The sequence below is a fragment of the Dendrobates tinctorius genome, unplaced genomic scaffold, assembly GCF_039654945.1.
Source record: "Dendrobates tinctorius isolate UK_male_01 unplaced genomic scaffold, ASM3965494v1 ptg000143l, whole genome shotgun sequence".
NCBI classification, from domain to species: Eukaryota; Metazoa; Chordata; class Amphibia; order Anura; family Dendrobatidae; genus Dendrobates; species Dendrobates tinctorius.
This window is the reverse complement of record NW_027361810.1, coordinates 5,721,743-5,735,478: the sequence shown is the minus strand read 5'-3', so window position 1 is coordinate 5,735,478 and position 13,736 is coordinate 5,721,743. Positions and strand designations below refer to the sequence as shown.

General features: G+C 52.6%; 2 protein-coding genes across 2 annotated transcripts in view; both read left to right on the top strand.

The window, feature by feature from the left end:
• Positions 1–5,139: 5,139 nt before the first annotated feature.
• On the top strand, positions 5,140–13,313 carry LOC141049119 (uncharacterized). Its single transcript, XM_073545251.1, has 3 exons — positions 5,140–5,181; positions 10,061–12,622; positions 12,678–13,313. Exons 1-3 carry the CDS (start codon positions 5,140–5,142, stop codon positions 13,311–13,313), a joined length of 3,240 nt encoding a protein of 1,079 aa, XP_073401352.1.
• MAP3K2 (mitogen-activated protein kinase kinase kinase 2) overlaps positions 9,862–13,736 on the top strand; it is a 55,149-nt gene continuing 51,274 nt past the window's right edge. The window contains exon 1 of the mRNA XM_073545342.1: positions 9,862–10,207. The gene's annotated coding sequence lies outside the window, so the exon portion shown is untranslated. The remainder of the gene's footprint in view (positions 10,208–13,736) is intronic.

Sequence of the window (13,736 nt, the reverse complement as noted above, 5' to 3'; positions counted from 1 at the left end):
TGTTATTAGATTTTCCTTTCTTTTCGCATGTTTTTGGATCACTTTCTAACTCTATTTTATGAAGGGGCTCGTCCAGACTTCTGAATATAAATCATGATGCAAATCAAAAGTCCGGAAAATTTGTCCGTCAGTCCATGTGGAAAATCGCTCGTGAAGCAGCGTATTAGCCGAGGTTGGTCCTTGAGTGGCTTATTACACTAACAGATAAGACGCTTCTCTGAACGTAGCCCGAAGCCCAACATACACATTAGAGGGAAGATGGCCGGACCTCCAGCTTCTCTGACCACCTCCTACATTCTTAGACCCTAATATGGAGGAAAGTATGTGCCCCCCACATCCACCTCCGGGGGCTTCACTGTCCTCATCTACATCCGTAGACAATAAGGAGGAAAGTATGTGCCCCTCACATCCACCTCCGGGGGCTTCACTGTCCTCATCTACAGCCATAGACAATAAGGAGGAAAGTATGTGCCCCTCACATCCACCTCTGGGGGCTTCACTGTCCTCATCTACAGCCATAGACAATAAGGAGGAAAGTATGTGCCCCTCACATCCACCTCCGGGGGCTTCACTGTCCTCATCTACAGCCATAGACAATAAGGAGGAAAGTATGTGCCCCTCACATCCACCTCTGGGGGCTTCACTGTCCTCATCTACAGCCATAGACAATAAGGAGGAAAGTATGTGCCCCTCACATCCACCTCTGGGGGCTTCACTGTCCTCATCTACAGCCATAGACAATAAGGAGGAAAGCATGTGCCCCCCACATCCACCTCTGGGGGCTTCACCGTCCTCATCTACAGCCATAGACATTAATATGGAGAAAGTAAGTGCCCCCCACATCCACCTCCGGGGACTTCACCGTCCTCATCTACAGCCATAGACAATAAGGAGGAAAGTATGCCCCCCACATCCACCTCCGGGGGCTTCACCGTCCTCATCTACAGCCATAGACATTAATATGGAGAAAGTAAGTGCCCCCCACATCCACCTCCGGGAGCTTCACTGTCCTTATCTACATCCATAGACAATAAGGAGGAAAGTATGTGCCCCCCACATCCACCTCCGGGGGCTTCTCTGTCCTCATCTACATCCATAGACATTAATATGAAGAAAGTATGTGCCCCCCACATCCACCTTCGGGGGCTTCACTGTCCTCATCTACAGCCATAGACAATAAGGAGGAAAGTATGTGCCCCTCACATCCACCTCCGGGGGCTTCACTGTCCTCATCTACAGCCATAGACAATAAGGAGGAAAGTATGTGCCCCCCACATCCACCTCTGGGGGCTTCACTGTCCTCATCTACAGCCATAGACATTAATATGGAGAAAGTATGTGCCCCCCACATCCACCTCCGGGGGCTTCACTGTCCTCCATCTACATCCATAGACAATATGGAGAAAGTATGTGCCCCCCACATCCACCTTCGGGGGCTTCACTGTCCTCATCTACATCCATAGACATTAATATGGAGAAAGTATGTGCCCCCCACATCCACCTCCGGGGGCTTCTCTGCCCTCATCTACAGCCATAGACAATAAGGAGGAAAGTATGTGCCCCTCACATCCTCCTCCGGGGGCTTCACTGTCCTCATCTACAGCCATAGACAATAAGGAGGAAAGTATGTGCCCCTCACATCCACCTCCGGGGGCTTCACTGTCCTCATCTACAGCCATAGACAATAAGGAGGAAAGTATGTGCCCCTCACATCCACCTCTGGGGGCTTCACTGTCCTCATCTACAGCCATAGACAATAAGGAGGAAAGCATGTGCCCCCCACATCCACCTCTGGGGGCTTCACCGTCCTCATCTACAGCCATAGACATTAATATGGAGAAAGTAAGTGCCCCCCACATCCACCTCCGGGAGCTTCACTGTCCTTATCTACATCCATAGACAATAAGGAGGAAAGTATGCCCCCCACATCCACCTCCGGGGGCTTCTCTGTCCTCATCTACATCCATAGACATTAATATGAAGAGAGTATGTGCCCCCCACATCCACCTCCGGTGGCTTCTCTGTCCTCATCTACATCCATAGACATTAATATGGAGAAAGTATGTCCCCCCCCACATCCACCTTCGGGGACTTCACTGTCCTCATCTACATCCATAGACATATGGAGAAAGTATGTGCCCCCCACATCCACCTCCGGGGGCTTCACTGTCCTCCATCTACATCCATAGACATTAATATGGAGAAAGTATGTGCCCCCCACATCCACCTCCGGGGGCTTCTCTGACCACCTCCTACATTCATAGACACTAATATGGAGGAAAGTATGTGCCCCCCACATCCTCCTCCGGGGGCTTCACTGTCCTCATCTACTTCCATAGACAATAAGGAGGAAAGTATGTGCCCCCCACATTCACCTCCGGGGGCTTCTCTGCCCTCATCTACATCCATAGACATTAATATGGAGAAAGTATGTGCCCCCCACATCCACCTCCGGGGGCTTCACTGTCCTCCATCTACATCCATAGACATTAATATGGAGAAAGTATGTGCCCCCCACATCCACCTCCGGGGGCTTCACTGTCCTCATCTACATCCATAGACATTAATATGGAGAAAGTATGTGCCCCCCACATCCACCTCCGGGGGCTTCACTGTCCTCATCTACATCCATAGACATTAATATGGAGAAAGTATGTGCCCCCCACATCCACCTCCGGGGGCTTCACTGTCCTCATCTACATCCATAGACATTAATATGGAGAAAGTAAGTGCCCCCCACATCCACCTCCGGGGGCTTCACTGTCCTCCATCTACATCCATAGACATTAATATGGAGAAAGTATGTGCCCCCCACATCCACCTCCGGGGGCTTCACTGTCCTCATCTACATCCATAGACATTAATATGGAGAAAGTATGTGCCCCCCACATCCACCTCCGGGGGCTTCACTGTCCTCATCTACATCCATAGACATTAATATGGAGAAAGTATGTGCCCCCCACATCCACCTCCGGGGGCTTCACTGTCCTCATCTACATCCATAGACATTAATATGGAGAAAGTATGTGCCCCCCACATCCACCTCCGGGGGCTTCACTGTCCTCATCTACATCCATAGACATTAATATGGAGAATGTATGTGCCCCCACATCCACCTCCGGGGGCTTCTCTGTCCTCATCTACATCCATAGACATTAATATGGAGAAAGTATGTGCCCCCCACATCCACCTCTGGGGGCTTCTCTGTCCTCATCTACATCCATAGACATTAATATGGAGAAAGTATGTGCCCCCCACATCCACCTCCGGGGGCTTCTCTGTCCTCATCTACATCCATAGACATTAATATGGAGAAAGTATGTGCCCCCCACATCCACCTCCGGGGGCTTCTCTGTCCTCCATCTACATCCATAGACATTAATATGGAGAAAGTATGTGCCCCCCACATCCACCTCCGGGGGCTTCACTGTCCTCATCTACATCCATAGACATTAATATGGAGAAAGTATGTGCCCCCCACATCCACCTCCGGGGGCTTCACTGTCCTCATCTACATCAATAGACATTAATATGGAGAAAGTATGTGCCCCCCACATCCACCTCCGGGGGCTTCTCTGTCCTCATCTACATCCATAGACATTAATATGGAGTCGCTCCAATACAGATATAACTTCTCTGCTCTTCTAGAAGGAGTTCTAAAAGATTTTAGAGGTGGCCTCACTCCATAAGAGCATTTGTGGGGTCAGGCCCTGATGTTGGGGGGGAGGCCGGGCTCATAATCTCCATTAGAGGTTGGCAGAGGTTTGGGGTCTGTGCGGCCGCTCATGTTCTCCTCCATGTCTGTATGGAGCTTGTGCACTGGGCACAGTCATGGGGGCAGATAAGAGTCTGCCCCAAACTGTTCCCACAGAGCTGAAGCTACAATTGTCCACAATGTCTTGTGCTGAAGATTAAGATTTCCCATCACTGGAGCTGAGGGTCCGTGGCTGCCCCCTGATAACAGCTCATAGCATTATCGTTCTTCACCATCTATACAGGGGGCACAATGCAGTCAGGGGGTAACGTCCTCCTGGAATCACCAAACCCAGACTCCTCCATCAGACGCAGATAGAGAGGTGTGATCTGTCACTTCACAGAACACGTCTCCTCCAGAGTCCAGTGGTGGCGGCTTTACACCACTCCATCCGATGCTCGGCATTGTGCTTGGTGATGTACGGCTGCATGCAGCTGCTCGCCCATGAATTACCCAGCAGGGGAGCAGTGTTTATACCAGAGGAGGTCTGGACTCTGCAGTTATGGAGTCAGCATAGTGTTGGTGACTTTTCTGCCCTCTGTTCCTCAGCACCTCAGACCCTCGCTCGGTAATCTTATGTGGTCTCCACTTTGTGACTGAGTTGGTGCGGTTCCTTCCAGTTCTACATAATATCACAGGTGATGAAGGAAGAAATGTCATGGACGGATTTGTTCCGGCGGTGTACCCCATGACATGACCGCTTTGGTATCAGTAATCTCCGCACCACCAGTCTATCTATGACATGTTAGTAAAGGCGATGTCATGGCGGGGGACAGGAGGTTATATACTGGGGGTAATGGAGATTACTAATGGAAGAATATAGCAGTCTAGAGTGTATATATATAAACAAAAAACATGCATGTCATGGACTTATTAAAAATGTCAGGAGAAATTGTTAAATAGCAGAATGGACACAAACAATACAGAAAATAAAGGCTGGGCAGCACGGTGGCTCAGTGGATAGCACTGTATGGTGGCTCAGTGGTTAGCACTGCAGCGCTTGGCTTGGAGTCCTGGGGTTCTGAATCCCACGAAGGAAAACATCTGCAAGGAGTTTGTATGTTCTCCCCGTGTTTGTGTGGGTTTCCTCCCACATTCCAAAGACATACTGATAGGGAATTTAGATTGTGAGCCCCATCGGGGACAGTGATGATAATGTGTGCAGGCTGTAAATATGTGTGTGCAGGCTGCGGAATATGTTAGCGCTATATAAAAATAAAGATTATTATTATATATAATCAAAATACAAACGTTTATTGGAAGATAAGGTGTATGGGGAAGGGAGGGCATATACACTTGGAGAGCATGGACGCACATTACATACAAGGATTTGTCTATGGCTATATAGCAAGTGATCCAATAATGGGTCCATAGCTCAGCGCACAATGGCACAGCCCCAGGATACCTATCACGTAGTTATATTAACGGTGCGTTTGGCGCAGGTCGGCGCACCGTCAAAAGGACGCATGCGCCGGCAAACGCATATCTGCGCACGGCCTGCTAAAGATAGGGTATGCAGGTCGCATGCAGCGTCATGCGCCCATAGGCGGAGCTGACCGAAGGAGGCGCGGCAGGGGGCGGAGCTCCAAGGAACGCAAGTGTGAAAGCAGCCTTACCTGTGTAATAACATTAGTGAATATACAGCACATTAATCCAAATGGTAACAGTGCCAGCAATCACCTGGGGATAAACGTCACCACGTATACCGAGGCTCCTGAATGGATGTGCGTCCACCTCGACGTGTGTTTTGGTAAAACTTGGAAGTGTGTTTTGGTTTTTTTTTTCTGTAACTTTCAGTGTCCAGTTTGGAGATTTTTTTTCCACCAGGACTTGTTTCCTAGTAGCATCATGTACCAGTTTTCCCGCCAAAAGATGATTTTCATAACTTGAAGCTAAGGATAAACAAACACTCAAAAGACCGGCTACAAACAGCCAAGTGGTTTTACCTTAGAAATGAAGAGGAAGAGTTTCTATTGTAATGCGTGCGATAAATGAGTGACGACTATTTTTAAATATAAGGTTGTGTTTAACTCCATTTATTTTCAATATAAAAAAAAATAAAAATGTGTATAGATCTGTAGGGAAAATACTGCATCACCCACAGCAGCCAATCAGCTCTTAGCTCTTAGGAAGGTTACAAAATGAAAGCACCAACCTGATTGGTGGTGACAGGCAACACTTCGATTTTGCATATACACAGATTTTACCGCCTCGGGCTGTCGGTGTCACGGAGACCGGCTTCAATGTTTTTGGTTTTGACTTTATTTTGCTACGTCAGTAAATTTTCATAGAAGAAATAGTCACGGCACCCTCGAAGCTTCAGTGCAGATTGTTATTGTGAAGTCGGCACAGTAAACGAGGCGACGTGTGAAGCGTCAGGACATTGAGCCACCAAAGAAGAGTGTGTCTACCCATCCCAGGTATCCCAGTTGGCCGCTGCAGTGGAGGAAAAGAAGGGAGAAATCGAAATGTTACAGAAATGTATCGGGAGCAATGCAACAATATAGCATTAAAATAATCTGCACATTGAGGAGAGTCTCTGATGAAACCAGGGATCCCCCACCCCTGACACGTCGTCTCTGCAGATCATTACAGCTGGCTGCAGTAATCTGCTCACCATAGATGTCCGTGGTCATCTATGTCATCCTCTTTGGAGACGAGTTCTAAGTCCAGCCATGTGGTACTGCCACGGGGTCCTCCAGATGTGGTACCGCCATGGGGTTAAATGTGGCTCCTCCTCTGCCTATTATGGACACATTCTTCTTCGATCACGCCGTGTCCTGACGCCTCACACTTTATCATGAGTTTACAGCAAGAATCTGCACTGAAGGTTAAAGGGAATCTGTCACCCCATTTTTCAAGTATCAGCTGCCGGTAGCGACATCAGGGGCTTATCTGCAGCATTCTGTAATGCTGTAGATAAGCCCCCAATGTAACCTGAAAGAGAAGAAAAATGAGTTATACTCACCCAGGGGCGGTCCGGGTCCGATTTTGGTCCGATGGGTGTTGCGGTCCGGTGCCTCCCTTCTTCTAACGGTGACGTCCTCTTCTTTGCTGCCTGTTGTGGCTCCTGTGCAGGCGCACTGCTCAGCAGAGTCCTGCAGTGCGCAAGCCCCGGGAGAGAATCATAGAATCGTAGAGTTGGAAGGGACCTTCTGGGTCATCTGGTCCAACTCCCCTGCTCAAAGCAGAATGCTTTTTTCATTTTTATTGCCCAGATGTAGTACTTTGCATTTTCCCTGTTAAAAACCATTCTGTTAGTTGCTGCCCACTGCTCCAGTTTATTTATATCTTTTTGAATCCTCTCTCTCTCTTCTTTAGTATTAGCTATCCCTCCTAGCTTTGTGTCATCAGCAAATTTAATCAGTTTACCCTCAATTCCTTCATCTAAATCGTTGATAAAGATGTTGAACAATACAGGGCCCAGGACAGAGCCCTGTGGTACCCCACTGCGTCCTGCGTCCCCTATCTTTATCACTGGGGACGCAGGCTGTGCGCAGTATGCGTTTGGCGGCGCATGCGTCCTTTTGACGGTGCTCTGAGTGCAACCAAATTGCAACAGGTTGCGTTTGGAGCTGGTCGGCGCACCGTCAAAAGGACGCATGCGCCGCCAAATGCATACTGCGCACGGCCTGTATCCGAAGTGATAAAGATAGGGGACGCAGGACGCATGCAGCGTCATGCGCCCATAGGAGGAGCTACCGGAGGAGGCGCGGCAGGGGGCGGAGCTTAGCGGCGGCCGTGCGCAGGCCGTCGGTGCGCCCTGAAACGCTAATGTGAAACCACCCTAAGCCAGTTATGAATCCACCTATCAGTTGCCTTGTCTATTCCATACTTAGCCATTTTTTCAATAAGGATTGTGTGAGATACTTTGTCAAATGCTTTGCTGAAGTCAAGATATACTATATCTACAGCATTTCCCTGATCCACCCAGTCAGTGATTCTGTCATAGAAGGAAATTAAGTTAGTCTGACATGACTTATTAGTTACAAACCCATGCTGACTCTGTTTAATCACTTCATTCTTATCCAGGTACTGACATACATGTTGTTTAATAATTTGTTCAAAGATCTTTCCTGGTATAGAAGTCAGACTCACCGGCCTATAGTTCTCTGGGTCCACCTTCTTCCCCTTTTTGAAGATAGGAACAACATTTGCTCTTCTCCAGTCTTCTGGGACTTCTCCTGTTCTCCAAGAATTTTCAAAGATTATGTCTTCTGCTATCTCCTTCAGTACTCTGGGGTGTAATTCATCTGGACCTGGAGACTTGAATTCATTTAGGTTAGCTAAGTGTTTCCTCACTATCTTTCTGTTTATAGATATCCTGGATTCTTCTATTCCCTTAATAGGACAGTGAAGAACAGTTGATGTTACTTTTCCTTTCTGAGAGAAAACAGATGCAAAATAGGAATTTAAAAGTTCGGCCTTCTCAACATCCTGTCTTACCATTTCATCATTTACATCCTGTACAAATCCTATAGCATCTTTGACTTTTCTTTTACTTTTGACATATCCCCAAAATCCTTTATTATTGCTTTTGACATCTCTTGCAAGCCTCAATTCATTGTCAGCTTTAGATAATCTGATTTGTGCCCTGCAGGTTCTGCAGACAGCATTATATTCTTCTTTAGATATGCCTCCCTCTTTCCATTTGATAAACATTTTTTTCTTCCTTTTTAGCATGTGCTTAAGTTCTGTGTTCATCCATCCTGGTTTCCTTACATGCTTCCTATTCTTCCCTCTTTTCGGAATTATTAACAATTGCGCTTTGAGAATTTCATTTTTCAAGATTTCCCATCCTTCCTGGAGGTCCGGCGCCTGCGCACTGCAGTATTCTGCTCGGCCCTCAGCAGGCAGAGCAGTGCGCCTGCGCCAGAGGCACAACAGGCAGCAAAGAAGAGGACGTCACCGTTAGAAGAAGGGCGGCGCCGGACCGGACCGTAACACCCATCGGACCGACTGGACCGCCCCCGGTGAGTATAATATCTCATTTTTCTTCTCTTTCAGGTTACATCGGGGGCTTATCTACAGCATTACAGAATGCTGCAGAAAAGCCCCTGATCCCAGCAGCTGATACTCGAAAAATGGAGTGACAGTTTCCCTTTAGGCTGAGTTCACACGTGGCGTTTTTTTCGCGCTTCCGCGGCGGTTTTAACCGCGCGATTTTGCCACGAAAAATAAGCATCCCATGCATTCCCATGGGATTCCGCAATGCTGTGCTAATGCTGCGGTTTTTACCGCGGTGGAATCGCTTCGCGGTAAAAAACGCAGCAGGCTCATTAATTTCGCGGAATCGCGGCGATCCCGCACCCATAGGAATGCATTGTTCCGCTTACTTTCCGCATGTGGCTGTGCACACCATGCAAAAAGTAAGCGGAACATTTGCGGATGGTACCCACGGTCCGGAGGAGAGGAGACTGTCCTCCGGGCTTTGGGTACCATATCCCTGTAAAAAATAGAATTTAAAATAAAAAATATTGTTATTCTCACCTTCCGACGTCCCGCGCAGCCTTCCCACCTCTCTCCACGCTCCCGGTCCCAGTAAGCCTTTGCGAGCGATGACGTCCGTTCTCGCGGGATCGCGACGTCATTGCGGTAATTGTCACAAAGGATTACTGGGACCGGGAGCATGGAGAGAGGTGGGAAGGCTGCGCGGGACGTCGGAAGGTGAGAATAACAATATATTTTATTTTATTATTATTTTTTACATTTTATCTTTTACTACTGATGCCGCATAGGAGGCCTCAATAGTTAAAAATTGGTCACCCTCGTCAAACACTATGACGAGTGTGACCAACCTGTCAATCAGTTCTCTAAGCGATGCTACAGATCGCTTGGAAAACGCTCGCAAAATGCTAGTTTTTCCGCTGGAATTTAAAATGCGATATTCCAGCGGAATGGAATTCCAGAACTCTCGCGGTAATTTCCGCTACGTGTGAACCCAGCCTTATTAAATACCGCGCCTGCGCAATATCCGAGTGCACCGATCGCCTGAGCAAATGTGCAGCCACCTGCCAGTCAAACGCCGTGAAGGCCCGCCCCTAGCCACGCCCCTGACGAGGCGTCAGCCAGAGCCCGCCCCTCAGCTCGTCGTCAACGCCACGAAGGAGGCAGCGCCCGCCCCCTGTGACGTCACGTGTGTGGTCGCCGCTCGGTTCTGGTCGCTGCTTGTGCCGCTCTCTCCTCGGTGCCCGGATTACCGCAGGACCCGCCGCCTCGTGCAGCCCCGACACCGGCTCCGGAGCGCGTGCCCGCCTCTCTCTCTGTAGCCGTCGCCGAGTCCAGATGGTCGCCATCTTGTGACAGGGCCGCTGGAGAGCTGCAGACTCATGTGACTGGTCCCCGGGCGGAGAGAAGAGCTGCCCCCGGGCCTGTGTCCCCCCGGACCCCGGGAGGAGCGGGCTGGGGGGCGGGGGAGGTGACACCGGGGAAGACCGGACAGAACGAGCACAAGTGAGTGACCCCGGTGTGACCGACACTGAGGAGACCGCCGACACTCAGGGAACCACTGAGAAGACCGCCGACATGACCGACACTGAGGAGACCGCCGACACTGAGGGAACCACTGAGGAGACCGCCGACACTCAGGGAACCACTGAGGAGACCGCCGACATGACCGACACTGAGGAGACCGCCGACACTGAGGGAACCACTGAGGAGACCGCCGACATGACCGACACTGAGGAGACCGCCGACACTCAGGGAACCACTGAGGAGACCGCCGACATGACCGACACTGAGGAGACCGCCGACACTCAGGGAACCACTGAGGAGACCGCCGACATGACCGACACTGAGGAGACCGCCGACACTGAGGGAACCACTGAGGAGACCGCCGACACTGAGGGAACCACTGAGAAGACCGCCGACATGACCGACACTGAGGAGACAGCCGACACTGAGGGAACCACTGAGAAGACCGCCGACATGACCGACACTGAGGGAACCACTGAGGAGACCGCCGACATGACCGACACTGAGGAGACAGCCGACACTGAGGGAACCGCCGACATGACCGACACTGAGGAGACCGCCGACACTGAGGGAACCACTGAGGAGACCGCCGACATGACCGACACTGAGGAGACCGCCGACACTGAGGGAACCACTGAGGAGACCACCGACACTGAGGAGACCGCCGACACTGAGGGAACCACTGAGGAGACCGCCGACATGACCGACACTGAGGGAACCACTGAGGAGACCGCCGACATGACCGACACTGAGGAGACCGCCGACACTGAGGGAACCACTGAGGAGACCGCCGACACTGAGGAGACCGCCGACACTCAGGGAACCACTGAGGAGACCGCCGACATGACCGACACTGAGGAGACCGCCGACACTGAGGGAACCACTGAGGAGACCGCCGACACTCAGGGAACCACTGAGAAGACCGCCGACATGACCGACACTGAGGAGACCGCCGACACTGAGGGAACCACTGAGGAGACCGCCGACATGACCGACACTGAGGAGACCGCCGACACTGAGGGAACCACTGAGGAGACCACCGACACTGAGGAGACCGCCGACACTGAGGGAACCACTGAGGAGACCGCCGACATGACCGACACTGAGGAGACCGCCGACACTGAGGGAACCATTGAGGAGACCGCCGACATGACCGACACTGAGGAGACCGCCGACACTGAGGGAACCACTGAGGAGACCGCCAACACTGAGGAGACCGCCGACACTCAGGGAACCACTGAGAAGACCGCCGACATGACCGATACTGAGGAGACCGCCGACACTGAGGGAACCACTGAGGAGACCGCCGACACTGAGGAGACCGCCGACACTCAGGGAACCACTGAGAAGACCGCCGACATGACCGACACTGAGGAGACCGCCGACACTGAGGGAACCACTGAGGAGACCGCCGACACTCAGGGAACCACTGAGGAGACCGCCGACACTGAGGAGACCGCCGACACTCAGGGAACCACTGAGAAGACCGCCGACATGACCGACACTGAGGAGACCGCTGACACTGAGGGAACCACTGAGGAGACCGCCGACATGACCGACACTCAGGGAACCACTGAGAAGACCGCCGACATGACCGACACTGAGGAGACCGCTGACACTGAGGGAACCACTGAGGAGACCGCCGACATGACCGACACTGAGGAGACCGCCGACACTGAGGGAACCACTGAGGAGACCGCCGACACTGAGGAGACCGCCGACACTCAGGGAACCACTGAGAAGACCGCCGACATGACCGACACTGAGGAGACCGCCGACATGACCGACACTGAGGGAACCACTGAGAAGACCGCCGACATGACCGACACTGAGGAGACCGCCGACACTGAGGAGACCGCCGACATGACCGACACTGAGGAGACCGCCGACATGACCGACACTGAGGAGACCGCCGACACTGAGGGAACCACTGAGGAGACCGCCGACATGACCGACACTGAGGAGACCGCCGACACTGAGGGAACCACTGAGGAGACCGCCGACACTGAGGAGACCGCCGACACTCAGGGAACCACTGAGAAGACCGCCGACATGACCGACACTGAGGAGACCGCCGACATGACCGACACTGAGGGAACCACTGAGAAGACCGCCGACATGACCGACACTGAGAAGACCGCCGACATGACCGACACTGAGGAGACCGCCGACACTGAGGGAACCACTGAGGAGACCGCCGACATGACCGACACTGAGGAGACCGCCGACACTGAGGGAACCACTGAGGAGACCGCCGACACTGAGGAGACCGCCGACACTCAGGGAACCACTGAGAAGACCGCCGACATGACCGACACTGAGGAGACCGCCGACATGACCGACACTGAGGGAACCACTGAGAAGACCGCCGACATGACCGACACTGAGGAGACCGCCGACACTGAGGGAACCACTGAGAAGACCGCCGACATGACCGACACTGAATGAGACCGCCGACACTGAGGAGACCGCCGACACTGAGGGAACCACTGAGGAGACCGCCGACACTGAGGGAACCACTGAGGAGACCGCCGACACTGAGGAGACCGCCGACACTGAGGGAACCACTGAGGAGACTGCCGACACTGAGGGAACCACTGAGGAGACCGCCGACACTGAGGAGACCGCCGACACTGAGGGAACCACTGAGGAGACCGCCGACACTGAGGGAACCACTGAGGAGACCGCCGACATGACCGACACTGAGGAGACCGCCGACACTGAGGGAACCACTGAGGAGACCGCCGACATGACCGACACTGAGGAGACCGCCGACACTGAGGGAACCACTGAGAAGACCGCCGACACTGAGGGAACCACTGAGGAGACCGCCGACACTGAGGGAACCACTGAGGAGACCGCCGACACTGAGGAGACCGCCGACACTGAGGGAACCACTGAGGAGACCGCCGACACTGAGGGAACCACTGAGGAGACCGCCGACACTGAGGAGACCGCCGACACTGAGGGAACCACTGAGGAGACCGCCGACACTGAGGGAACCACTGAGGAGACCGCCGACATGACCGACACTGAGGAGACCGCCGACACTGAGGGAACCACTGAGGAGACCGCCGACACTTGAGGAGACCGCCGACATGACCGACACTGAGGAGACCGCCGACACTGAGGGAACCACTGAGAAGACCGCCGACATGACCGACACTGAGGAGACAGCCGACACTGAGGGAACCGCCGACATGACCGACACTGAGGAGACCGCCGACACTGAGGGAGCCACTGAGGAGACCGCCGACATGACCGACACTGAGGAGACCGCCGACACTGAGGGAACCACTGAGGAGACCGCCGACATGACCGACACTGAGGAGACCGCCGACACTGAGGGAACCACTGAGGAGACTGCTGACATGACCGACGCTGAGGGAACCACAGAGGAGACCGCCGACATGACCGACACTGGGGAGACCGCCGACACTGGGGAGACCGCCGACACTGAGGAGACCGCCGACACTGAGGAGACCGCCGACACTGAGGAGACCGCCGA